Source organism: Bos grunniens, chromosome 10 (assembly GCF_055505025.1).
Source record: "Bos grunniens cultivar Pamir isolate PY7600 chromosome 10, Bosgru_T2T1.0, whole genome shotgun sequence".
In the NCBI taxonomy this organism is placed as follows: Eukaryota; Metazoa; Chordata; class Mammalia; order Artiodactyla; family Bovidae; genus Bos; species Bos grunniens.
Genome location: NC_141174.1, coordinates 80655553 through 80683209, shown reverse-complemented (window position 1 = coordinate 80683209; position 27657 = coordinate 80655553). Strand labels below are relative to the sequence as shown.

At 43.7% G+C, this 27657-nt stretch overlaps 1 protein-coding gene and 1 non-coding gene across 6 annotated transcripts in view; one reads left to right on the top strand and one right to left on the bottom strand.

The window, feature by feature from the left end:
* The first annotated feature begins 690 nt into the window (after positions 1–690).
* Positions 691–27657, top strand: part of SLC7A8 (solute carrier family 7 member 8) — a 53250-nt gene continuing 26283 nt past the window's right edge. For 2 of the 5 annotated variants that reach the window (XR_015135174.1, XM_086322413.1), the window contains exons 1-4: positions 746–1272; positions 1686–1869; positions 16129–16333; positions 17303–17454. Coding sequence is in view for 2 of the 5 variants with exons in the window: in XM_086322413.1 (XP_086178539.1) it covers positions 1728–1869; positions 16129–16333; positions 17303–17454 (499 nt within the window). In the remaining 3 variants the exon portion in view is untranslated. Of the gene's footprint in view, positions 1273–1685; positions 1870–16128; positions 16334–17302; positions 17455–27657 lie in introns of all 5 variants that reach the window. The other 3 variants (XM_086322416.1, XM_086322415.1, XM_086322414.1) reach the window with 2 other exon arrangements.
* On the bottom strand, positions 23491–23597 carry LOC147365133 (U6 spliceosomal RNA). The gene has a single exon (XR_015135663.1). It is a non-coding gene; the product is annotated as a U6 spliceosomal RNA (small nuclear RNA).

The window sequence follows — 27657 nt, the reverse complement described above, 5'->3', positions numbered from 1 at the left end:
CCCACTTTAAACTCAAGTGCTTTTGCATAATGTGTGTAACACATATTCAAAATAATTTCATTTTAGATTTATACTTTTGTCTGCTATATTGCTTTCTGCTGTTTTTTCAGAGTACTTTGCAATTATAAATAGACATCATTGCTCTCACCTCAGGCAGGAGTTTCTGGGTAGAATTCTTCACAGAAGACTAGATACAATATCAATATGGAAGTAAGTCATCGCTTAACATCAACAATCTGCTTCATGATCAGAGAGGTGCTGATAACTCCCCACCTCCTCTCTGGTCTGCCTTTCTAATAATTTCATTATGCAAAAATATAATATTAGAAGCTATAAAAGGCCTCATTCCACCGGATTTTGTGTCATTTTTTTCCTGGGACCAGGGTTGAGGGTTTGTTTTTTTTTTTTCTGTTTCATCTAACACTAAATATTAGTAAGAGATACTTCTGTTTCCACTGTACTCTTCAAGGCTGCTCACAATTATACTAAATGAACTTCTTTTCCATTAGTCTTAATTCTTTCCACTCCCCTTTCCCACCCCCGATTTCCTCCTATTTTCAGATACTTGAAGATAACGTCCCTACTGCCTTCTCTCCTTCAAACCTTCCAGACATAAATATTTTAATACATTCGCCAGTGTATTTCTGATAGCATTGAAGTGTGTGCACAACCGGTCCCTTATTTATAAAGCCCACGTCTGCTGAATGACCTGTAATGCTATACCAGCTCCTGGACTCTCCCGAACAGTCGACCTGGGAGGATTTTACTTCCACTACTTACAAAGAGAAAGATGGAGACAAGGGAGAAGATCGACTAAAGCGAAATCTTTTCATCCATCTTGTCGGTGTTCTTTGGGGACTGTGTGCTGCTATTTACATTGAACAGGAGGGAGGAGACGGAGGATGGAGAGCAACGCTGGAGGTGGGAGGCGGAGCTATCCCAGCACTTAAAACCCCTCGCTAAAAGGGAAGCACGTTCGTTTGTGCTAGAGGCACTCTTCTGGAACCACGAGGGGTAGTGCGGTCTGTGTCCTGAGGATTGACGGAGATCCGAAGAAGGAAAACAAGGACAAGAAAACAAGCGAGACAGAAGAGGACCTCTGGAGAAAGCGGAAGGCAGGAGACGGGAGGGGGAAGGAACCCACGCCAGGTGGAAACAGGACCCGGAGCAAACCGGTCGGGTCCACTGAAAGAGAAGAAAGTAGCGGAGGATCGCCTTTTTTCCTTTCAGTTAATGAAAACGACTTTTATCCTCATAAAAGGCTAAGGGGAGGTAAAGACAATCTCTGTTTTCTTAGGGGTATAGCTGAGGGAAATCCAGACTACCTCTTTGAAGGTCTGAAATAAGCCACTGCCTGGTACACAGTGCAAAACGGTCCTGCTTTCTGAAGGCTACATCCCTTTCAGGAGAATTCCAGCCAGAGTAGCTGGTGCAGTTCTATTTTTACATTTAAATGTCTGTGTCTCCCCCCTCCCCCGCCCCCATTTTAACAACACTTTCCTTGTTTGTAAGCACGAGTGACAAGAAAGTGTCAAGACGGAATAGGTATATTTGGATCGTTCGCTTTTATCTGCCTGGGTCTTTTATTTTTTTTAAAGAGGGTAGGAGTGGTCCTTATCACGGAAAAGGACGTTTCCAATTGAAAGGCTCTCTCTCTAAATATATTTACACCCATATGCATTTAGAAAGAGAGATCCCTTTCGGAGGTTGAAATCCTGTTGAGAAACATGGAAAAAGGAACCAGGCACCGGAACAACACTGAAAAGAACCACCCAGGTGGGAGCGAGTCGCAGGAGGCTGATTCTGGAGGGGGCGGAGTGGCCCTGAAGAAAGAGATTGGATTGGTCAGTGGTTGTGCTATCATCGTAGGTGAGTCCAATTCCTTTTCCCACCGACCATTCCTCCCTGTCTGGTGGTCCTTTTGTAGAACCTTAATCCCTCAGTCCCCCAGCCCCGCAAAGCACTGTTTCTGTGTCCTGCTCCCTTAGAAAAGGGTTGTCTTTGACCTGTGCTTTCGCCTGCACAAACGGATTAAGTTTGAGACGTATAGGAAGAGTTGTATATCATACATCTCTTCCCCCAAACCAGTCAGTTCTGTCCAGTGTTTGGGGAATGGAGCACTTAAGGGACACACTCCTGGCTGATGGTCAGTGTTGCCTGCAAGCTTGTTGAAAATATAGGTCTCTGGACTCTACACTGGAAGGTTGATTCCAGTGATTTAAGGTAGGACTGGGGAACCTAGATTTTTAACAGGCTTTTCTGCAGCCATCTCCTTAACAGGCTGTGGATTGGCTTTTGAGACATATTTAGGAGCTATTTGGTTTTACTTTATATGAGACTGTGGGTTTAGGGGGTGTGTAATAAAAATAGCCACAACAGCAGTATAAGGATGCCTTGCCTTTCTCTAGCTTTCCCATCTTATCCAGCACTTTCTCTTGTGAAGTAGATGTGACAGGGCTGTTATTCCCATTTCATGGTGAGGAAATAAATTATGGAAGAAAAGAAGTGACAGATTGTACCTTTCTGTAATTGTGTAGTTGGCAGCTTCTCTCATTGCTTAGTGGAGTTGTGTAATATCCATGTCTCTTACCTCATGGAAGACCCTATGAGGTTCTGAAGGGAAACGGGAGTAATTAGAATGGGGAGTCCGGCTGAAGGCTTTGAAACTGGGGAGCATCAGTGTCCCCGAGAGAGCCAATGCAGGCCACTCCAACCCTGTAACTGCACTCTACCAGGCAGGGGTCCTAAATATGGCCCTGTCTCTAGACAACACAGTCCTCTTTCCAGACAGCCACTGTAGATGGATGTGCAATGCTTCATTACTGCCTTTACTCCAGAAGGTGAGAGTTTCTTCTGCTGTCTTTGGGAGAGGGCCTTACCTTTTCCCCAGAGAAAGGGGTACCGGACAGTTAGGCCAGATCGGTTTCTGTGCAGACTTCCTATTGAAGGCTTGTAGAAATGGCAACCCACTCCCAGTGTTAATGCCTGGAGAATCCCAGGGATGGGGGAGCCTGCTGGGCTGCCGTCTGTGGGGGTCGCACAGAGTCGGACACAACTGAAGTGACTTAGCAGCAGCAGTGTCCTGATGCCCACAGACCAGTTTCTCTGGATAACCCCATGGTCCTCATGGTAGCACAGAAGCATTTTGGCAACTAAGCAATGCTGACATTGGAGAACACCCTTGAAATCAAATAATATCAGTACAGTATTCAGATAATCCTCTTCACCTCTGCACCCAGGCTTCAGTGTTATCTCCACTCAGCTTTCAAAGTGGAATGCTGCTGTATCTAATTGACTCTGGTAGGTTTCCAGGCATCTACAGTTACAAGTAAGGTAATGTTATTTTAAAATATTATAGTCAGGATTTTAATCTCTCATTACCTTTTCTCTATCTCACCTTTATTGCAACTGCTCTAAAAAATGAGATCAGCAAAGTACTCAATATGTACAGCACATGCCAATTTAAGGTCTATAAATAGCCCAGAGCTATTACCTCTTTCACAGTTTGACTGAGAGGATTAAGTATTTTCCTTCCTTTGGGAAGATTCTGATTCATACACAGATGTTTACACCGACACACACTCGAGCACAATCAGACCTCCTTCCTGCCTTCAAAACCAACCTCCTTCAAAGGTTCAGGATATTTTCCTATATAATGAGCTTTTTTTTGTTTCTTTCTTTAGCATTTTTCTAAGACTGTGAAGAAATGGGAGTGTCCAGGTGTAAGAGCTATGGCTTTTAGTTGGGTAAATGCTACTAATGATTTGTCCACAACCTCATGGATAGCACTTCAGTGTAAGAGTAGTCCCAGTGCTCCTATTGGTATTGTAGCAAGAAGAGTAATAACTCTGGTATTCTATGGTGAAAAGAGGCCCCAAATATGTGATTTCAGAGAAATCAGGATATTATTCCAAAGTGCAAGAATCCTTGTAGAGTTAATAGTCATGATTGTATCTCCAATTAAGCTGAGACACACATTTCCCCTTTAGGGTGTTGTGGGGGCAAAATCCTTTCCACTTCCCCTGCTGTGTGGCTGTTGATTTACAAATGTGCTGAGTAGCTGCCCTGTCCTCTAGAGGGGTTTCCGAGTAGATGACAGTGATTCAGGTTTTTTCAAGACCAAATGCAAAAATAGAAACGGCATTCTGCACATGAAATTCAGTGATCTAGTGTTCAGTATCAACACTGTGGAAGAAAGAATTCGAAGGTATAGAGAGAAAGGAAATTTCCTAAGTGAATTAGATCACGAGGTATGGAAAAATAGCAACTGCCCCAAATTGATCTCATATCTAGTTAACTTAGGGATAAGTTAAACTATGTTTCATAAAAGGTTGTAAAAGTTTCATTCACAATCAGCATCGATGATTTAAAATAGGAATATCATAAGGACTTCCCTGGTGGTCCAGCGGTTAAGAATCCGGCTGCCAATGTGGGGGTTACGGGTTCGATCCCTGGTCTGAGAAGATTCCATATACCTCAGGGCAGCTAAGCCCGTGAGCCACAACTACTGAAGCCTGAGCACTGCAACAAGAGAGACCACAGGAATGAGAAGCCCGCGCATCACGTGGAAGAGTGGCTTCCACTCACCACAGCTAGAGCATGCCCATTCATAGCAACAAAGACCCAGTCCAGCCATAAAGAAATAAATAACAGTTTTAAAATAGGAATAACAAGATGGTCGGTGTTACAGAAATATAAAATGAACCAATAGAAGATGCTTGCTCTAGAATTATTTATAATCTGATCGGAGAGATAAGTTTTATATGCATTAGACAAAGAACGTTGGAAATTTATGATACAGTTGAGTTACTTAAGGAGGAAAAAGTTAGGTGAATGGTGAGAAGCACAAAGAAAGAGAAGTTCTTGCTGAGAACTAGATTAAGAAGCCTCTTGAAGGACATGGAGAAAGATGGAATAGAGAAGATAATTCTGGGAGATTTGGTAGGTAGAAGGACAACAACTAAACTGTTATTTCCTTGAGCAAAAAAATGTGTCGTATATATCTCTGAATCTTTAGTGCTTAGCAGAGTCCCTGACTTGAAATAGTTACTCAAATGATTGTTGAATTTAATTGACCCTTTGACAAAAATGTGAAGACAATAGTAATAAAGTGTTTTTTTGAATGGCTGTTGGGAACCTAACTTGAAAATCTTTTAAGCTAGGAATAGTTTCATCAACTTGGAAATGAGGTTGTCCAGTTTTAATTTTTAAACTTCACCTTTGCCCTAATTTAACCAGGCTATTGCTCGCCACATATTTGGCCAAAGAAACCTGTTGGTAATAGGTGAACTTAGATTTCTCCTTGAATGTGGACCCCCCCTCAAAATCTAAAGAAAGTATGAAGGAGCCACAAAATTCATTAATTAATGCTATCAAAGCTACTGTTATTATTAAAAATTTATTATATGCCAGACACTTGTCCAATTGTCAAACATATATTCTTTTTTTTTTTTTTTTTTTTTTGAGTATGTATTTATCTGGATGCACCAGGTCTTAGTTGCAGCATGTGGAATCTGGTTCCCTGGACAGGAATCGAACCTGCACCCCTGCATTGGGAGCATGAAGTTTTAGCCACTGGACCACCAGGGAAGTCCCACATTGTCTTATTTATCCTTCACAATAATCCCATATGGTAGGCACTTCTTAGCCCTTCCTCCACATAAGGAAATAGAGACTCAGAGAGACAAGAAACTTGGTGAGGGTCACACAGCTGAAAAGTATTAAAGATTCAGACCTACAGCTTGTCTAAATCCTAAATCAAACTCACAAGCATTATTCTCTACTCTCAATTGTCATGTCCTAAAAGAGGTGTTTGCCTTCAGATCCTGTGCAGAGGTCCTTATTTGTTTTTATAGACGAAGCACTCAGTGTTGTGTTCCCTGCAAGGAAGTGTCCCAATGTAAACAAGATCTGAGCAATCAGTTGAGAGTAGAAGAAGTACCAGTACAGCTGCAGGAAGACTTGGTGGGGGGGTTGGAGCCTGAGGTGTGCTGGCTCCATTACTGCAGGATGTGGTCAGCACAGACCGCGCTTCCATCAACTCTCCCACAAGCTCACTCTTCCTCTCTGGACCGGCATTCTCTACTGGAAAAACCAGAGCTTTACATAAACTCTTTATATATATTCCCTTATTTAATCCTGACCACAATTCTGTGGAAATAGATATTATAACTCTGTTTTAAACATGGGGAAATGGAGTCACAGATCCTGGAGGACTGACTGCTGAGATCTTCTGACTCCAGAGTCAAAGCTCAGCCATTCCCTGTTTCCAGTCGGTAACCAAGGGAGGAGGGAGGAAGGCTGGTGTGTCTTGTGTGGTGGGGGAGTGGGCCATGCAGGACCATAGTCCTGACACTGCAGTTGGGAAAGGACATGGGTATCTGATACTGGAAAAGTTGGGGGAAAGCTTTTTTTAAAGGCTGTTTATCAACAAAGAAGCATACTATAGGTATAACCATGCTGAAATGGCACTGGGCTGATTTGGAAATATTTCAGGTCCAAAAGATTTTCAGACCCATGTATTTTTACACCATTTTAGAAGATGTTACATTTTAGTCTCTGATTTAATGTATTAGCTTTCTAATCCCCCAGATGTCTATTGGATATTAACCAGAGGGCTGGAGTGTGAAAATTCTTCTCAAATTTGTACTTCAGGTTTTTTTTTTCAACATGAGAGGGATTAGGATTCGGTTCATTCAGGAGGAAAACATGTTTGAAACTCTCATTGTTCTCAAAGAAAACTTTGAGACAGAAGCCAAGTAGGATACTTTTCAAAACAAACACATCTTGGTAAACAGAGAGAGGTTATACTTAGTGGTGTAATAATAATAAGTAGCTACCATTTACTGAGCACGACCACATACCAGATCAGTGCTTTATGAATATTCTCATCTAAGTCCATGAAATAAGTACTGTTAAGGAAAGGGTAGAATTGAATGAATGAATAACTGGCAGTGGCAGAGCCGGGATTCTCACTCAAGTCATTGAACTCTGAAGCCGCTGGGCTTAATCAAAATGTCCCACAGGGTGGCTGGAACCAGGGATCCTGTTGCTTCCTACCTCCAGGAACCAGGGAGCTCAAGGAATAATCTAGTTGAGGCAGGGCTGCTGGCAGGGCTACAATATGCTCTCTCAAAGAGCAGAGTTATGCAGAATAAATGACTAGCAGGAGACACTTAGGGTACGGGAAAGAAAATAGAAACCCAGCAGGTAAAAAAGATGTCCAAAGAAACAGAATCAAACAACCCATTCTATTTAGAAAAGCAACAACAACAAAAACACCCTGTATCCAGATCAGATGACCTTCTCAGAGAGGCCAGCACCACATATACACACCACTTTTTCTGAATTAAATTGGCTTATTGAAGTGGCATGGCGGTATGGGCATCCTGGGTGAGACTTTCAAGTTGCCCAGATACCAGGGTTTTCTGCTCTCCTCTGCTGGTTAATCCAGCAGCAGAGCTGCCTACCGAGAAGGCCTTAGGAATGTCTGTTGTTGCTCTTGTTGTTTGTTATTTTTTCTTTGTTTATTTGTTTATTTTTGGCTGCACTAGGTCTTCATTGCTGCCTGCTGACTTTCTCCAGTTGCAGTGAGTGAGAGCTTCCCATTGCAGTGGTTTCTCTGGTTGCAGAACATGGGCTCTAGAACATGAGGGTTTCAGTAGCTGTGGTGTATGCACTTAGTTGCATGTGGAATCTTCCCAGGCCAGGGATTGAACCTGTGTCTCCTGCTTTAGCAGGCGGATTCTTAAACGCTGGGCCACCAGGGAAGTCTTTGTTTGGTTATTATTGTTTGGAGATGCTGCTGCTGCTAAGTCGCTTCAGTCGTGTCCGACTCTGTGCGACCCCATAGACAACAGCCCACCAGGCTCCCCTGTCCCTGGGAGGTATCACCCCTCCAGGTGAGAGGGTATCAAAAAAACAGGAATGAGCAAATAACCCCAAGAATATATCCTGAACTATCCAAAACAACCAAAAGGAGTTCATCCCTTCTAATTTTTAACTCCCAGCTGAGAGAGTGCAGAGCAAGAAAGACCATGCCTTGTTCCCCTCCCAGAACATGTCTGCAAAGGAGGCCCCCTGGGCTCTTCTCCCTGGAAATCTGTAAATGACAAAGTGCAGGCTGCTCCCTGGCACAGGTGTGGAGGCTACTGGTCACAGGATTCTGATCATCCTATATTTGAACATTTAACAAATACTCATTCAGCATTATATGCTAGGCTTTGTGCTAAGCACTGGTGAATTTTATTTCTAAGAAGCCAAATTGTGCCTCAAGTCTATTTTAAGTTGTTATATTTATAGAATGAATGAAGTCTGAGCTGAAAAACTTAATCAGTCACATCTCATCCCTCATCCATTGTCACGGTCTCAACTCTTCACATTGGTTTCCTCCCTGCGGTTATATCTTCAGCATTACCAGTGACGTCACTCCTGGGGAGAGGGTTTCATAATGCGCCTTGAGATGTTCTGGGCAACCTCACACTGAGCAGCATATTGTGAAGGCCGATTACCCAGGGGGTGCTGCAGAATTGTTAGTGTACTTTTCTCACTATGTATAGACTTTCAAGGTGCCTGTACGTCTGTGAGATTCATAAATGCTTTAGCAGCCTCTTTAGAGTACAATTCTGCATAGCGTGTTTAATCAGCAGCTGATAACAGGCAGGTCAGGTTGTCTAGGGATAAGGAGACATTTGCAAGTGGGTCCTGATGCTGGGAGTAGAAAGCATATGATGAATTTTCCCATGATTTGTATCATGTTGTGGACAGGGAGGAACCATTGTTGATATCAGAAAAGGAAGGGCTTTGGAGATAGTCTTGGGTTTGTAAACTGCTTTCCTATTTACAAGCTTTGTAACCTAGAACAAGTTCATTGGCAATAAAATAGAAATTTCTTGTGAAATATTAAACTGGCCGGTATCCAGCAGTTTATATTCAATAAATATTAGTTTCTTTCTCTCCTAAGCTCATCCTCTACCACCCCCACTTCCTTTATCCCCCCACCCCCACCCCCACACTCATTCATTTTGGTTCAAAAACAGATTAGATTGATCGGGTGATGGGAAGAACTGGCCAATTCAGCCCAAGTCTGACCTGTTTATCAAGTAGACAGTGTTTTTCCTTTTCTCTGTTGACTCGAGTCTGCTTACTCATCAGCTTCTTGTGCTTCCCTCTTCTAGGAAGCTTTTACTGAGCAGCCCCACAAGTGATGTTGTCCATCCCTAATATCTTGTCATGTATTGCGATTGCTTTCATGCAACTTCTCTCTCTGGTGGTGTCAGTTCTGAGTCCACATGCATCATGTCATCACTTCTCCCCACAATTTGCTGACGACAGGCACTGAGTCTTTCTCATTTTCATATCCTCATGTATTCAGCCTGGCCTGGGTAAGTGCATAGAAAGTATTTTTTGAATAATAGCAGCCAGTCTAAGCCAAACCGTCCATTAGAGATCTGTCTCCCAACAATGTGAATCTGCTTTCTCTTAGCCGCCTGTGGGATCTTAGCTCTCCAGCTAGGGATTGAACTTGTGCCCTCTGCAGTGGAAACACAGAGTCTTAACCACTGGACCACCCTGAATATGCTTAACAAACTGAACTTACTGAACTGTACACTTAAAAATGGTTAAGGTGGTAAATTTAGTGTTGCATTTGAAAAAGAAGCCTTAGCTTAAAAATGAGTTATTCCCATAAACAATAAATTTTTACATTTAGCAAAAAACAAGCAAAACACAAAACATGCTAAATCTCCTCTAAGTTCAAATTTGAAAAAGACTTTAGAAATTAACATTGAGGCTTACCTCAGCCTCAGCACTATTACATTTTGGGCTAGATATTTTGTTGTTTTGGGGGGCTGTCCCATGCAGTATCACTGGCCTCTATCCAGTAGATTCCAGTAGCACCCCCTCACCAGCTGTGACAACCAACAATGTCTCCAGACACTGTCAGTTGTCCCTTGAAGGTGGGGAGATGGTGCAAAATTGTCCCTGGATGAGAACCACTGAGGTAGACAAAGCCTCTCACTGTTGGTGCCTGGTTTCCCAATCAGACAGGGAGACGCTGGACACCTGCTGTGAATCCTTAATGGGCACTTTTGAGGGTTCAGCAGACTTAGCCCCTCAGGCCAGGATGCCTGTCTTTCAGTGACTGGTGGGTGGTGGTTGGCTCCATCTATTATATTAAAAATCCATGTGTGAACTAGTGCTTCCCAATTACGTTTTAGAGCAAGAATGTACAGAGTGGGTGCTCAATAAATACTTTTTGAGATGCAATTACCTGTTGGCCGCCCACCTGAAGCATCTAAAAATTATACCTAGACAAGTAAACAGATACTCAGAGAATGTTCTTCATGGGCCTGGCCCTGCAGTGCTATTTCAGAGCTAAACTTCCAAGACGAGACCATTATTGGTGTCTTCTAGAGACTGTCTCTACCCCTACTATTGCAAATCCTAGCAACTCCTTATATTTGTGATCATTAAGCAGATTATAAAGTGCTTCCACACATGTATGTTTACCTTTGATCCCCACCACAACCTTGTGAGGTAGGCAAGGCAGAAGCAAGTATTCAGCAGGTGTAGGGATGCTAAGAAAAATTCAGGCCACTCAGCTTGTGAGTGGCAAAGCAAGGACTCAGTGGCTCCTTTGACTCTTAAGTCTAGCACCCATTTCATTCTTCAGCAAGGAATCTAAACCAGCAGAGTCCTTAAAGCTCCTTCCACATCTCTGTTCCACAAGAGACGGCAACCCCACAGGGCGTGTTTTGGAGCCCTGACCTGCCATCACCCTGAGGTGGCTATTTGTATAGTCCTGATGGAAAGTGGAGACAGGACGAGACGCATGGTGAGCTTTCAGGCTTGCTGTGAGGATCAAAGCCTGGCCTCAATGTGCCGACCCCACTTCCATGCTGTTCTCGCAGTGCTGAAAATCCTGAGACCCTTCCAACCATTTTGTGTGAGAAGTACAAAGAAGGTTCACCCTGGCTTTATCTGGACATCATGGAAATGGACAGAACCTCCAAGGTCCAGGAGAAGCCCGGGCTAGATTCCAAGACCAGCATGAGTCAGTAGGGAAGGCCAAAGCCTTTCAGATCTGAGGATCTGTTGAGCAGTAGAAATCTGTAATTCCATGCCCTAGGACATTCTGTAATGGCTGCAGCATTCTAGCGTGGACAGGCCTGGAAGTGAGTAAGGCCTTAATAGGAATCACATGGGTATTGGCCCACAGGTGGAAGTCAGCAGTTGTTCATGGCCAATGTGGATTTTCTCAATTCCAGCAGCTTTTCTAGTGATGACTTGCCCACTGATACAACTTGGCCCCTTCTTAATGGAGTGGTTCACTTGGCTTTTCTTTGACAGAATAAGCCAAGCTGGACTTCATTGTCCAGGCATCCTAGGGCCCATTTTTTACTAGAGAAGATCTATGTGATAAGATGGTTATTTCCCTAATTGGGGTCGATGAAGGAGAGGATTGAAAACCCAACCAACCTCCAGTACCTTGGCTCTACCAGACGGTTGGGCATCTTATTCTTGAGTGGTTTTGTAGATGATGAGTCTAAGAGTAAAACAATGGAGAAAAAAAATTCCTGCTGTAATCAACTTTCTTCCAACTTCTCATCAAGAAATGTTCATAGTCAAAGGCAGAAAAGCCCTTCCCCAGTTCTCCTTTTTCAAAGCCATTCCAGAAAAGCCTCTCTTGGACAGTGTAAAAGCCCTGCTCTTGGACAGTGTAAAAGTTAAGGTATGTGTTGTGTAATTTCTCGAGGAGAGGCAGCTCAGAGTAGGAGGAACCTCTGGGCCAGGAGTCCAAGAACATGGCCTCTCATCCAGGCCTTGCTACCTAATGCAGTATGTGACTTTGATCACGGCTCTTCGCCTCTCTGAGCCTCAGTCTTCACAAAGGTAAATAGGGATGAGAGTGCCTGACCTGTGCACCCAAGAAAGTAGTTGTGAGAATCAAGTAAGGTAATGGGCATGAATCTTTTGTAACTCATCGCTGAAGGTGGTATTGCAATAGGAGGAAAGAATCAGATCTGTGTTCCAGTTCTTTAACAAACAACTTCTGTGAACCTTTCTCATTGTCTATAGGGTGGAGCATGTAAAACTGACAATTTTCAGGGAAAACCTTGAGGCTATGATGGTGACTGCTAATTTACCCTGTGATTTAGGCAAATAACCACCTCTCTGCATCTCAGGTTCTTCATCTGTAAAATGGGGAAAATAATACCTCCTTCATTTTCTCCATTTGGAAAAATGAGAGTAATGGTTGCCCTAGTTTCTTTCCCTATAAAGTAGAGATGGTAATACTAGCCAGTCTACTCTCAGCAGTGGAATAAGTGGGTTGCTTTACTTATTTGCCTACAATACACACTTGACATATTTCACAGGTTTTTGAGGTTCCAGATAAACAGGTGTATTAAACTGCTCCGTGGAGGTAAGTTGTAGATTGACATCAAACATTATTTATTCGATAAATACTTATAGAGTGTTTATTAATACTTTGTGACATTTCACAGGTAAACAACACAGTTTCTGCTCTCGTGGAGCTTACAGTCTATTGAGGGAGATATATACTAATCAGATAATTACACTAAAGATTGTATATAAAAGGCATGGCTTTTAAGTAAATGTAGTGTCGGTATTCTTTCGGCTCCAGTACATAGCTGTGCTCTAAGTGACATTCCTCTTCCTGTAGTCGTTCCAGAGGCTGCTAAGGAAGAGGAGACATCTGATTCTGATTTTCTAGGTAGTGGCTTCCTAGAATCAGAGCGAGACGTTCCTGTCCTTCCCGTCCCCCAGTTCTCAGTTTTGGTTAACATAATTCAATTTTTTTTCCCCACTTATTATTTATTTTTAAAAATTTTACTTTTCACTGTGCTGGGTCTTCGTTGCTGCATGGGCTCTTCTCTAGTGAGGCATGGGCTCTAGGGCACGTGGGCTTCAATAGTTTCAGCATGTGGACTCAGTAGTTGTGGCTCCTGGGCTCTGGAGCACAGGCTTGATAATTGTGGTGCACGGGCTTAGAGGCATGTGGGATCTTCCTGGATCAGAGATCGAACCCGTGTCTCCTTCATTGGCAAGTGTATTCTTTTACCACTGGGCCACTAGGGAAGCCCCCCAAATTTTTTGGCCATACTGTGACACATTTGGCATTTTAGTTCCCCAACCAGGGATCACGGAGAAGGCACTGGCGGCCCACTCCAGTACTCTTGCCTGGGAAATCTGATGGACGGAGGAGCCTGGTAGGCTGCAGTCCATGGGGTCTCGAAGAGTCAGATACGACTGAACGGCTTCACTTTCACTATTCACTTTCACGCACTGGAGAAGGAAATGGCAACCTACTCCGGTATTCTTGCCTGGAGAATCCCAGGGACGGGAGCCTGGTGGGCTGCTGTCTATGGGGTCGCACAGAGTCGGACACAACTGACGCGACTTAGCAGCAGCAACCAGGGATCAAACCCATACCCCCTGCTGTGGAAGCATGGAGTCTTAACCACTGGACAGCCAAGAAAGTCTTTATTTTTTTTTTCTCCCACTTTTATCTTTGTCATTTTAATTTGGTCAAAATCAAGATGGTTGACAGGGAGAACTCTTGTCCCAGTGCCAAGCCTCACCATCTGCTATACAGCTCCATGGAAGGACACATTATCCAAGAATCAGTGGAGACAGGAAGTGGTCAGACACCCAGAAAGGGCTGTTGGTCTTGGCCCGCCCACCCTCCACCTGGGATGACAGGGTGGGGCACGTGCTCTGGAAATGTCAGAGCAAAACAGGAGAACCAAATGTTCACTCATCTCCACCGGGGTGTTTTCTAACACCCCTGAAGTAGAACTTGAACATTCTTCATTACTGAGAAAATGAGATCTTTTCAGTAACATCCACAGCCTTTTCCTGGTGCTGAGAAATTCCTGACTATCGCCCCACGACCCCTTTCGGCATCTTAAAAACCAGAGTCAAACCCTGTTTTTGTCCCATACTGATTACTTTTTCAAGTCTTTGAGCTAGTTTTATAACCTTCTATTGCTCTCTTCTTGGCTGGCTTTAAAACGCCCTACAGATGACTGTTCTGATAAATTCCTGCCAGGCAAGGAGTTTAGTGTTACTTTTAGCACTATCAGCAACCCCATCTCACGTTCACTGTGGCAGGTGAAGGGTCGTTTGACGATGACTGTCCTAGGATGCTACCAGGAGGCCCTTTAGTCTCTGCTGACCCAGCATTCATGCACAGCACACATGGGAGATGAGTTGAGAAGGGGGTTGAGAGGTAGCTTCTCATTCCAAGCCTCGAACTTAAAAAAAAAAAATACCAAAAAAGGAAAAGCCTTTAAGAACTGGGGGCACCCAGGATTTCATTTTTCTGTATCTCTTTGCCTGATGTTTAGATCACAAATTTAAACATGAGGGATTGTTTCTTCTTTTAGCTTCACTTCTCTGTGTAGCCCTGTTCTGTTGGAATGGCTTAACACTAGGAGAAAAAAGGCCTGTTTGAGTCATAAATGTGCCATCTTTGCGTTTCAATCTAGCTGTGTCCCTAGGCTCTCCAGTTTGGTATTTCAGTCTCCCTGCTTGTAGCTGCTCCTAGGCTCCTCCTGGCCCCTCCCCTGTCTCGTTACTCATCTCAAGGAGCAGTTCTTTAGTCTGAAAAGGGGCAGCATATTCTACATCCCAAAAGAATGAAATATTACTGCTTTCAGGATGAGAATATTCTCTTCCCCTTTGACTAAAATAACCTGGATGCACAGTCTGGAATTAAAAATTGAATTTTGGTTTAGAAGTGAAAGTTTTCAGGACTGGATTGAGGCTGAGCTGTGATTGAGATCTAAAAGTCAGTTTTTTTAATTTGAGCATAAAATCCCATAGTCTGCATCTCGATCTGTCCAGAACTGGTTCCAGACCACTAAAGAGAGATGGTAGGAATTCAGAACAGTCAAATCCAACTGGCCTCCAGTACTCCAGCTCTACGTTTTGACTTGAATCCATTTAGTGTCTGCTTCTTCCCTCAGGCTGTCATTGGTACAGTGGGGTGGGGCATGAAGAGGAAGAGGGAGCTTTCAAAGCACCTGACCCTTGTTCCCTGACCCCTGGAGTCGTAAGATATGGACAATGGAGAGCTTGGGAAGAAACGTCCCAGGAGCTGCCCCCACACTCCTGTTCCTCCCTTGTGCACACACACATCCCAGCAGCCAACATTCAGTCCCTGGGGCCAGCCTCACCTGTCGCAAGCAGACTAACCCCTTATACACAGAACCGATGTGGATTAGTGGAAAGAACCCTTGGATTAAGCATCAGGAGACTGACTTCTAGATCCAATTTTACCCATCAGTAGCTGTGGAATTTGGAGAAAGCCACTTAACCCCTCTGTGTCTTAGTCTCTTGGTTTGTGAAATAGGAACACCTGCCCTTTCTCCTCCTGAATTCTGTGAAGTTGTTGTGAGAGGCACATGAAACAGTGGAGGGGAATGACCTTTGGAAGAATATAGAGCTTTGCACATATTGCGTCCCGACAAACAACTCCTAAACTACAAGAGCTGTTTTTTTTAGGGTTATTTCATGCTCCTCACCAAGGGTGGGGCTATTGTGTCTGGGGTAGAGGCCAGCCTCCAGGAGTGCTGTCCATACTTGTGGGTCTTGGAAACCCCCAGACACGGGGTATGACCACAGTCTGTCCAAAGGTATTACCCTTCAGCTCATTTTTAAAGCTTTCTAACTGCCCGTTTTACAGCTTTTCCTTTTCCAGCCAGCCTTAAGTAAGGCATTTGTCACCAGTCTGGTTAGACTACATTTGGCCCAGTCGGAGCGCCCTGGAAGTTAAATTTGCACTACCATTTACTACTGTGTAGACTTAGGCAATTCACTTTCCTCTGTAAAATGAGAGAAATGATGTCTGACTCCATCGGCTTGTCCTGATGCTTACGTGACGCATATAAAATACCCGACCAGTTCCTGACCTCCATGTCCATTGTCTGCTGGTCTTTCCCCTGCTAAGGAGAATTATTGCTAGATATACCTGCCCGGAGGGGATCTGTGCATCCCAAAGGCATTTGCCTAAGATCAAAGGTGAGACCGCCTCCACCGTGCCGGGGTCTGCCAACTGTACTGACTCCCTCGTCTCCCCACTACTCTCGATGCCTTTCACAGGGAACATCATCGGCTCTGGAATCTTCGTCTCGCCCAAAGGTGTGCTAGAGAATGCCGGCTCTGTGGGCCTGGCTCTCATCATCTGGATCGTGACAGGCCTTATCACAGTTGTGGGAGCCCTGTGCTATGCTGAGCTCGGGGTCACCATCCCCAAATCTGGAGGTGACTACTCCTATGTCAAGGACATCTTTGGAGGCCTGGCCGGGTAAGAGAATAGTGGGGGGACTAAGTGGTCTAGGAAGCCAAGGCCAGGGCTGTCCAGTGTGCTGAGGAGGGTGCGAGCTTGGGGTTCCTCCACGTCATGGTTGCCAGTTCAGCCTGTGTCCCCTTGATCCCCCTCAGAGTGGCAGAGGAACCAGGCTGTAGTTTTAACCTCTGTTTAGGGTTTTTGTTTGTTCTGTTTTACTGCACCTTGTGGCTTGTGGGATCTCAGTTCCCAGACCAGGGATCGAACCTGGGCCCTTGGCAGTGAAAGTGTGGAGTCCTAACCACTGAACCACCAGGGAATTCCCTTAATCTCTGTTGACCTTAGAGAGCAAGATTGTATGAGTGAGAACAAGTAGAACTGAATGACAACTGTGATTAGAGATGCCCAGGGAAAGCACATCACAAAAACAAAGCCCTTTTATCCTGAAAAATAAGTAGGTGGTGTCCCTGATTTTCTCAGCCCCCACAGCCCAGATACTGAAGAGCTCAATTCTAACCAAGGAGCCCAAGGGTATGGAGGACACTTCTTCAAACTCCACTCAGTGCACCCACTTAATACTCATTCAACTGGCCACACCCTTAGCACACCCCGACTGTGAAGATTCTGGGGTTGCAGATTTTCTTTTCCACCAGTGGCTTCTGGGGGCCAGAGTGGTAGAGAAGAGATGATGAAACGATGAAAGGAGCAGGAGGAGAGAAGGAACACTAAGACACTGGTTGGAACTAGTTAAACCAATTTACTGTCAGTACAGAGAGCTGGGTGTCTCGTTCAGACAGGGGCAGGGCTCCTCAGCATCCCAGAAAACAACAAGGAAAAGCATCCCTTTAGCCCACCTGCCTCTCTTAACACTGCTCGATGACTTGCCCAGACTTCCCCTGATGGCTTCTGAATCCCTGCCATGCCTGGCGGTGGGGCCGGGGGTCTTAATTCCTATCTTGGCTCAAGTTCCATCTGGTTCCCCTGCAGGTTCCTGAGGCTGTGGATCGCGGTGCTGGTAATCTACCCCACCAACCAGGCTGTCATCGCCCTCACCTTTTCCAACTACGTGCTGCAGCCGCTCTTCCCCACCTGCTTCCCCCCAGAGTCTGGCCTTCGCCTCCTCGCTGCCCTCTGCTTATGTAAGTACCATCTGGGCCTCGCTGAGGACAGTGTCTTCCTCATGATCTGGTTCTCCATTCTCTCCCTCTTTCTTTCCTCTCCTTTTAGTTATTTTTTTCCTCTTCTCCTTTTATTTATATATTTCTTTATTTTCCTCTGCTCCTTTTGTTTTTATGCCTTGTTACTTTTCAATTTCCAATATGCCTGCTGTGGACAAATGGATTCCACATATAATTGTGTTATGCTAAGTTGCTTCAGTCGTGTCTGACTTTTTACGAGTCCCACCAGGCTCCTCTGTCCATGGCATTTCTCAGGCAAGAATACTGGAGTGAGTGGCCATGCCCTCCTCCAGGGGATCTTCCCAACCCAGGGGTCAAACCCGTGTTTCTTATGTCTCCTGCATTGGCAGGCGGGTTCTTTACCACTGGCACCACCTGGGAAGCCCTCCACATATGATTATTTGTTTTTTTAAAAAGAAGAAAATTAGCTGTTCAGAAGAACTATACTTTTCACTGGCAGGGTTTACTTATATATGAAGCACTTTCATATGTGTTATCTGATCCAAGCCTCACAACAAATCCATAAGGTAAGCTGGGCTAGTGTTACATTTTCCTTGAGCAGAAAAGGAAGTGGAGCCAGGCAAGTGAATTAGCCAAGATTGTTCCTTCTCTTTCCAGCACACGCACCATGCTGGAGGCTCACTGCCGCTCTTGGGAAGACTTTTCTGGCCTCTCCACCTCTGCCTCCACCTGCCAGCTCACATCTTAAACCTCTCTGTGAGGAGAGTGTACAGGTGTGAGTTGGGAGAAAACAAATGCCACATCCATGCTCTCCACCTGTCATGAATTTTCTAACTAGGTAGAAACGTCATAGGCAGATTCCATGATTGGAATTCAATTGCAGCAAAAAATCTGAGAAGGGGAAAAGGTCGCTATGAGCTGCAGTAGGTTAGAGAGGCTTTTTTTTTCTGGTTGTGCTACGCAGTATGCAGAACTTTCCCAACCAGGGATTGAACCCACGACCCCTCCATTGGAAGTGCAGAGTCTTAACCACTGGACCACCAGGGGAGTTTCTTAGAGAGGTTTTATAGAGAAGCTTGGCAATCTGTATTTCTAGAAGTCTCAACACTTAATCTCTGATCATCAGGGATCTCAATGGATTGGGATATGTTATATCTTTTAACCAAAAATACCTAATTTCTAAAGTAAATATTTGGACTATTTCAGAGGTTCCTCTTCCAGAGTCCGCTTTGTCCCTGCCTTCCCATACCTTCCAACACACATCACTCAGCTCAGGGCATTGACCATCCTGGTCATACTCTTTCCCAGGTCTTGACACTTCCTTCTGTCCTGCTGGTGGGAAGGGGAAGGAGGGGTCACTCACCCACCCTGGGGCTGGGGTGGGACCTGAGTGGTGATCTTCTTGGCAGGTGTGCCCACTTTGGCAGTGGTGTTCAGCCCTGGAATAGACTCCACATCTAGGCGAGTGTTATTGTGAGGTCAGCGTACTTGTTTGGAGCATATTCATTGTGCTCGTTAATTTGGAGGCAGAGGAATGTGGGATCCAAAACCATGCTGCCTGAGCCTGCATCTCCACACCACTTTCTAACTGCAGCCAGCGCTTGACCAGGTCACCAGCTGCCTCCTGTGAGATGGGGGTGCAAGCGCACATGTGCTGTAGGTTGCTGTGACAAGGACTGCCTGAGACAAGAGTGTTCATACCACAGTGTGGGGCAACTCGTGGTCCTATTTAGTCACTGAGGGTAGTCACAAGCATAGTCATTTGGTCCTTGCTTGCTGGCTGGATCTGGAACTGCGGGAGGTAAGAGGAGGGGGAAGAGGGTGTGGGAATGTGGGAACAGTGGCTGTTTCTGCCATCAGACAGGTTAGTGGGGGTGGGAAGGGGGACCACAGAGTGCTGGCCACTGCTGTATCAGCGTCTGTACACACAGACATGGCTTCCTTTTTTCTGCTGATACTGCTTAAGTGTCTCAGACTAAAGGCCACCCTTACCCTTCATCTAGAAGTCAAGAACCCTGAGACTGTTCAGCCTGTTCCCTCGGAGAGAAAGAGCAGAGTTCCTCAGGCAGCCAGACCCCACTGCTTTCTTTGCATTCCCCAAACTCACTAAGGCTAGGTGGGTGACTCCTTGCACAAAGACACTCTAGAGTTTTGGAAAAGATCGGCTGAGAAATGATGGAAGGAATGACCAGAGCTGGAAAGGTGGAAAGAATTTGCTGTAACTGGCTTGCCTGCTCAGAGCCTGGAGGGAGTGATGGGGGGAGGAGAGGGAGAGAGAAGAAACTGCAGATTTGGCTCAAGCTTATGCAACTGCAACTGCCACTTTGAGTTACTCTATTATTTAGGTCAAAGCTGATTATTCACTGCTAAGTCAGCAGAATATCCCTAGCCACCAGGCAGTAAAAAAAGAAAATCTTTTATATTTTAATTAAATGAAAAGCCTTTCTCCCTTCTCCAGAGCAAGCATATCAGTGGGAAGAGGGAGTTAGGAGAATGGGAGGGATTAAAACTTGGTTTTGGTACCTTCCTTTTGTGATTTCCTTGGTTATTTTTCTCTCTTGCCTTCCTTCCTTCCCTCTTTTCTTCATTTCTTATTTTATAAGTAAATGACCATATTCTCAAAGTAAAAGACTCAGTATATAAAGAGAGTTGACCAGGAAAGACTCCTCTTGTCATTACCCCTCTCCTCTGCCCAAAAGCCCTGGTAACAGTGGACAGGTATCCTTATAATTCTAAGTAAAATGCATCTCTCAATGCTCACATGTGAGTGTACAGACATACATTTTGACAGGTTACTTCTGCAGCTTGTGTTTTTCTTTGTTTAGCCACATTCGGTGGCTACTACCTGAGTCCCTAGTTATAAACAAAGTGGTCCCAGTGACACAGAAGGAATGTGTTCTAAGGTACCTCATTTGTACATCCTCCTCCCTAACTGTGGTTTTTCCTTCAGGATTTGTTTGTCCCCTCTCTCTTGGGGACTGGGCCACCTTTTACTCAGGCAGCTCCAGATCTCCTTCCTCTCTTTTGGGGCTGGGGTTACATGCCGCGTCTGAATTGGAATCTTTTCTTCTCATTCAAGTCCCCCTCTTCCTGAATGCCTTGTACAAAAGAAGCTCCTTCTCCTTTTTCCCCCTGAGGAGAAAAGTGTAACTTGCATGCATTTCACAAGCAAAAGAAACAAAAAAACTTCTTATCTTGTTTTCTGTCTGTCTGTTGTGATTCCTGAGAAGCTAGTTTTCCAGAGCTTCAGATTTCTCATCCTTCTTTCTTGAGTGATTTGAAAGGTTAAGGGCTTTTCACTGTTGGTATTACTTTTAACCCTCAGTTGCTTTGCGATTCCTCTTCAGAAAGTTTCCAGATGCTTTGATAGATACTTGCGTGTGTTGTTTTGAAAATCTCTTGCAAATTATTCCCTTGACATGAGAAGATTCAGCGGTCCTTCCTAACTTCTAAATCCCTTTTTCTCAGTTCGTTTTCCTTTGAGGTTTCATATTCTCCAGCCCTAAACGTCTTATCCCCATGCACTATACATATCACCTCTGTTAACTGGACAGGGTTGCCTTCTTGCCCTTCTCTGGTCCCCAAAGCTTTTGAGTGTCTCATCAGCCTTGGGAGTGTTGGAAAGGAAGAAAATTTCCTCTACCGATCCAGGTTCTTCGGGCTAGTCTAAGAATTAAATTGACATGCGTGCTGCATGCTAATTCGCTTCAGTCCTGTCCGACTCTTTGCGATTCCAAGGACTGTAGCCCTCTAGGCTCCTCTGTCCATGGGATTCTCCAAGCAAGAATACTGGAGTGGATTGCCATGCCCTCCTCCAGGGGATCTTCCTGAGCCAGGGACCAAACCCATGTCTCTTACATCTCCTGCATTAGCAGGCGGGTTCTTTACCACCAGTGTCACTTGGGAAGCCCAAATTGACATGAGACAGATTAAAAAGAAAAAAATCAAACAAAAGTTTACTAACATGTATACTTAGAAGAAATCCAGAAAAAGTGAGTATATGCCCAAATGGCCAAAACCCTCACTTTAGCTGAAGATGGTATTTATCTGATGGTAATACCTGAAGATGGTACAAAAGAGAATGTTGGTATAAAAGTTTAGGACTTCAAAGGGAGGAAGGTAATTGACATGAAAATGAAAAGTAAATGTTTGCTGGGGGTGGTGGAGACAATGGAACAGAAAGTGGACTCTAATCTCTAATCTCCCCCTCACCCAGCCTGTATTTTACAGGATCTCTGGTGATGGTGATGATGTGATGATGTTCCAGGAACAGTCCTCTATCTAAATTATTTTTAAGCAGTTGTGGGGAAGGGCAGAATTTCTTCCTGGGTCTTGTGGGCCTTGATCATTTTGCAGCTTGAACTAATCTGCATGCCAGAGACATTTTAGGGTGGCACATCTTGGTCCCCTACAGTCTTGCCTTTGAAACTTTCTCTAGAAATTTCACAGTCCAGAGTTGATAGACTGCTTTATATCTCATTGAACCAATCACTTAATCCTAACAGTAGGTCAGTTCAGTTACTAATGTCAGGAGGCAGCGATATAGGTGGGCACTGAAAGTTAGGCCTACAGAGTATAAGCAACCAGGTATTTAATAAGAGGCATTTCTATGGAGACAAAGAAGAAAAGAGATTGATGGCTGGAGCAAATTATAAACCCAGTGTCTGAATCCTGAGAGTCACCAGCTGAGACTTCTAGAGGTTAGGCTCTAAGCATCTTTTGCTGGTTGAAATGTCTCTGGTGATGTCATCTGGTATTCAGGTAAACTTCCTGAATGACTTGCAAAGCAACAGGCACAAAGACTATCTAAATGTGAGCTCTCTTAAGTGTATATCAGGCTGTTCAGTTCCAGTTCATAATCTTCAAGAAAACAACAGCTTTGGTTCTCAGTGATTTCAAGTCAGAAATGAGAGAAAAATTGAAAACCTTACTTGGGGAGTTATAGCCAAATATTTGAGGAAACTAGAAGAATTCAGGATCTAGTCCAGTTTACAGGTAGAAAAACAAAACCTCAAAAGTGATTAACAGAATTAGATTCTAATGTCCATAAATATGTATTATAGTTTCTATTGAACGTAAGTTTTTTTCTCTCTCTAAAATCACCTTCATCTTTACCAAAGATAGCCAAATTAAGACTAACTTGTTTGTAAAATAAATTTAGTTTTATTAAACTTTGCCTGATTATTTCATAAGTCCAGGCTTTTAAAAGCATGCTTTGCCGGAACTTTTTCATAAGGAATCACCAGATTGAACTTTTAATTGCCTCTCAGGACCAGGAAGCCACACTGAACATGACATTAGATTCACCTGTAATACCTATGAATTTGGGTGAATTTTTGTCGCCTTGAGGTTCCTAAAATTATCCTGAGGTTCTTGCACCTGCCAAGAAGGAATCTTTCTTACTCACCAGGTAAAGCTGATGGGAACCCTGAAGTCATGGTACCAGCTTGTCTTTCCAAAGAGCTTTATGGCTCCATGAAGTCAATCTTAGTTCTTTAAAGCTGTCTGGTCGTATCTAATTCTATGCGTGTCTCTCTCAAATCTGACAATCCAGTCAAAGCCCTGGTAATGTAACCAATGTTTCTAATTGTATCATGTTATAGGGAGAACAGATTCTTATTGAACTTATACAGTTAGCTATATTGCCATGAAAATAAGAATACTCATTGACTTTCCACATACTGGAGACATCAGATAGGGAGAAAAAAAAAGATAACTGTTTCATCTTTGTTAAGCAATTGTAAACTGTTATAACAGTGTTTTGTTCTGTTTACTTTTTTGGACTGGCAAACTCATGAATGCATACCATAATTTCTAAAAACATACATTACCTCATAATATAATGCTTTTTTCCAATGTGGTACAAGACATGTTTTTAATAAACACAAACCTCTTTAGTGTTTCTGTAATAAGACAGAAGATTTAGACTAGTTTAGCAGTTAATGTTTCAGTATTTTATCTTACTTGGAAGTGATAAAGACATTCAATGAAGCCCCATCATTTAACTTAGCAAAACTCCAAAGTTTTAAATTACTAAAAGATTTGGGGAAACTTTTTTTTTTTTTGGTCATCCTAGCACAAGGGCCATGCTAATTTTCTCTGTATTATTCCAGTTTTAGTATATGTGCTGCCAAGGCAAGCACTAGACAAACTGTTTTTAAGTAGGCACACCATAAAACATAAAAAAATTATTGAAGAGTTTATCTAAAAACTCTTGTCCTATTTACATTTATTTAATTTAGTTGTTTCCAACAATTAATGTTTAAATTACTCATAAAAACTTGATGAGACATTAGACAAAGTCAATCATCATCTCAAGTTATTTTTCTTGCTGACCAAATTTGTAACAGAGGTAACATGGTCATCTTTGATCTGTAGTAACTTAGGTACAACGAAAGATTATTCTTAATTTTGATAACTCTAAAGACATGTCTGTATTAATTAAACTGACAAACTTAGACTAGCTTTATTTTTTTTTTAAATTTTTTTTAGACTAGCTTTAATACTGAGTATTTTCCCAGGTCACATGAAGCTGAAATTCATTAGGGCTAGTTTCTATTATATTTCTGAGAACTTAAATAAGCACCTGATTTTCTTTAAGTCAGTTAAATAGAGCTCTTTTACAAACTAATTTTGGCAATACCATTTGGAGGTAGAAAATACCACACATCTATAACATATGTGTATAGACATATGTGCATGCATGTGTGCTAAGTCGCATCAGTCATATCTGATTCTTTGTGACCCTATGGACGACAGCCTGCCAGGTTCCTCTGTTCATGAGGTTCTCCAGGCAAGAATACTGGAGTGGGTTGCCATACCCTCCTCCAGGGGATCTTCCTGACCCAGGGATCGAAACCCCGTCTCCTGCATGGCAGGCAGATTCTTTATCATTGAGCCACTGGGGAAGCCCCATATAGACATATACAAATAGATAAACAGACACAGAGACCTCACAGTCCCAATCTAAAATTTCAGCCATGAACTGGGTATAATAATACAAAACCCACCTAACTGGATTTCTGGCAGATGGAACAAATCATGTTCACATGGATTTCCAAGAAAAAAAGAAACTGCAAATCCATCAGTTAATCATCACATTGAGCTCCTATCTTGAGTGACTTTATTTATACAGAATCTTGGAAGATATTAAAGGTTAGCGAAAAGATGGAATTACAAATAGTTACAATATAGTATGATGACAAAAGTGTGTACCACACAGAGAAAGCTGCTTCAGAGTTGGTAGAGGGGCGCCGGGGAAGGCTTCCAGGTTGAGCTAAGTCTAGGAGGATAAACCCACGGCCTCCATCTGGGCATACAATAGAACAGTGAGTAGGCGGAAGAGCATAGTCAAGACTTGGGGTCGAGAAACGAACGAGTCCTTGGAGAAAAGAGAGTTCTTTTGTATGGGTAGAGCCTAGGAGAGAGACAGGAGATAGGGCAGAAGAGGTGCGCATGAGCCAGATTTTCATGTGCATGACCCAGATCTTAAAGGACCTTAGGTATCGTGCAGAGAAGAGCAGTCTACATCCAAGGAACCACTGAAGGATTTTGTGCAGAGGAGTAATGTGATTAGATCCACATTTGAGTGAAGAAAAGAGCATGACACTTGAGGCAGGGAGATAAGTCAGCAGGCTAAGCATTTTTCCAGGCCAAATAGGTGGTGGCCCAAAATAAAAACAAAGTTACAAGGTGACAAAAACAAGGAAGAGGTAGAAGCAGAGTCAGCTGGCCATGTGACTGACTGACTGCTAAGCCGGAGAAATATAGTTTATCTACAAATCAAAATTAAAAATGTTTCAAATGAAATATGTTTCTACTTAACTGTCTCCAGCATTTGTGATGAGCAGTTTACAGTGAGTGTGTTCTATTTCTGTCTTCCACATCCTTGCCAAATCCCTGAGATGTTGAATGGGTCTTTGGTTGGAAGTTTTCCTTCGGGGCGTTAATCCACCCAGGATGTTGCTCAAAAGCCTTCTCTGGAACAACAGAAGGGGACTGAGACCTTGGGGCAGCCTTATATAAATGAGAATCACAATCCTTTGTTCCTTTAGCAAACATTTATCAAGGGCCATGATGTGCCCCATACTGTTCTTGGCCCTGAGAATTGGGGTATGAAATAGCTTGAATTTTTCAGGCCTGGGCTGGAAAAGTAATGAGTTTTTAGAACTCATTTATTTATTTTCAGTTTGGCTGCTCTGGGTCTTGGTTGTGGCACACGAACTCTTCATTGTGGCCCAAGGGCTATTCTCTAGCTGTGGTGCACCAGAGCTTCTCATTGCAGTACGCAAACTTCTCTTGTTGCAGAGTACGGGCTGTAGAGCACACAGGCTCCAATATTTGCAGTGTACTTGCTCGAGAGCTCTCAGGCTCAGTTAGCCCCACAGTGTGAGACCTTAGTTCCTCGACCAGGAATCGAACCTGTGTCCCTTGCACTGGAGGGCAGATTCTTGTAATGTTGTTGTTATTCAGTCATGGAGGCTGGAGGCCAGGAGGGATGTCTTGTAATGTTGTTGTTATTCAGTTGCTAAGTCATGTCCAGCTCTTTTTGACCACTCGGATTGCAGCACACCAGAATCCCCTGTCCTTCACTATTTCCTGGAGTTTGCTCAAATTCTTGTCCAATGAGTCAGTGATGCTAGATAACTATCTCATCCTCTCCCTCCCCTTTCTCCTTTTGCCTTCAATCTTTTCCGGCATCAAGGTCTTTCCCAAATGAGTCAGCACTTCACATCAGGTGGCCAAAGCTTCAGCTTCAGCATCAGTCCTTCCAATGAATATTCAGGGTTGATTTCCTTTAGGATTGACTGGTTTGATCTTGCAGTCCAAGGGACTTACCGACCAACTGTCACGTTCTTTTATGACTACTGGAAAAACCATAGCAGCTTTGACTATATGGACCTTTGTCAGCAAAGTGATATTTTTGCTTTTTAATATGCTATCTAAGTTTGTCATAGCTTTCCTTCCAAGGAGCAAGGGTCTTTTAATCTCGTTGCTGCTGTCCCCGTCTGCATTGATTTTGGAGCCCAAAAAAAGAAAATCTGTCACAGCTTCTACTTTTTCCCCTTCTAGTTGCCATGAAGTCATGGGACCAGTTGCCATGATCTTTGTTTTTTTAATGTTGAGTTTTAAGCCAGCTTCACTCTCCTTTTTCACCCTCATTAAGAGGCTCTTTTGTTCCTCTTCACTTCTGCCATTAGTGGTATCATCTGCACATCTGAGGTTCTTGATATTTCTCCTGGCAATCTTGATTTCAGCTTGTGATTCATTCAGTCCGGCATTTTGCATGATGTACCTGCATATTAGGGCTTGCTCTATGGCTCAGTAGTAAAGAATCCACCTGCAATGCAGAAGCAGCAGGAGACTCAGGTTCGATCCCTGGGTTGGGAAGATCTGGAGGAGGCCATGGCAACCCACTCCAGTATTCTTGCCTAGAGAATCCCGTGAACTGAGGAGCCTGGTGGGCTATATTTCACAGGGTCACAAAGTGTTGGACACAACTGAGGTGACTTAGCACACATGTGTACACACACCTGCATATAAGTTAAATAAGCAGGGTGACAATACACAGCCTTGATGTACTCCTTTCCCAGTTTTGAACCAGTCAGTTTTTCCATGTCCGGTTCTAACTGTTGCCTCTTGACCTACATACAGGTTTCTCAGGAGACAGGTAAGGTGGTCTGGTATTCCTATCCCTTTAAGAATTTTCCACAGTTTGTTGTGATCCACACAATGAAAAGGTTTCATGTAGTCAATGAAGCAGAAGTAGATGTTCCTCTGCCTTTTCTAAACCCAGCATGTACATCTGTAAGTTTTCAGTTCAGGTACTGCTGAAGCCTAACTTGAAGGATTTTGAGAATTACCTTGCTGGCATGTGAAATCAGCACAATTGTACAGTAGTTTCGACTTTCTCTGGCATTGCCCTTCTTTGGGATTGGAACAAAAACTGACCTTTTCCAATCCTGTGGCCACTGCTGAGTTTTCCAAATTTGCTGACATATTGAGTGCAGCACTTTAACAGCAGCAGCTTTTAGGATTTTAAGTAGCTCAGCTGGAATTCCATCACCTCCACTTAATCTTTGTTCATATAATGCTTCCTAAGGCCTACTTGACTTCACACTCCAGTATGTCTGGCTCTAGTTGAGTGACTGCACCATCGTGGTTATCTGCATCATCGTGGTTATCTGCATCATGAAGACCTTT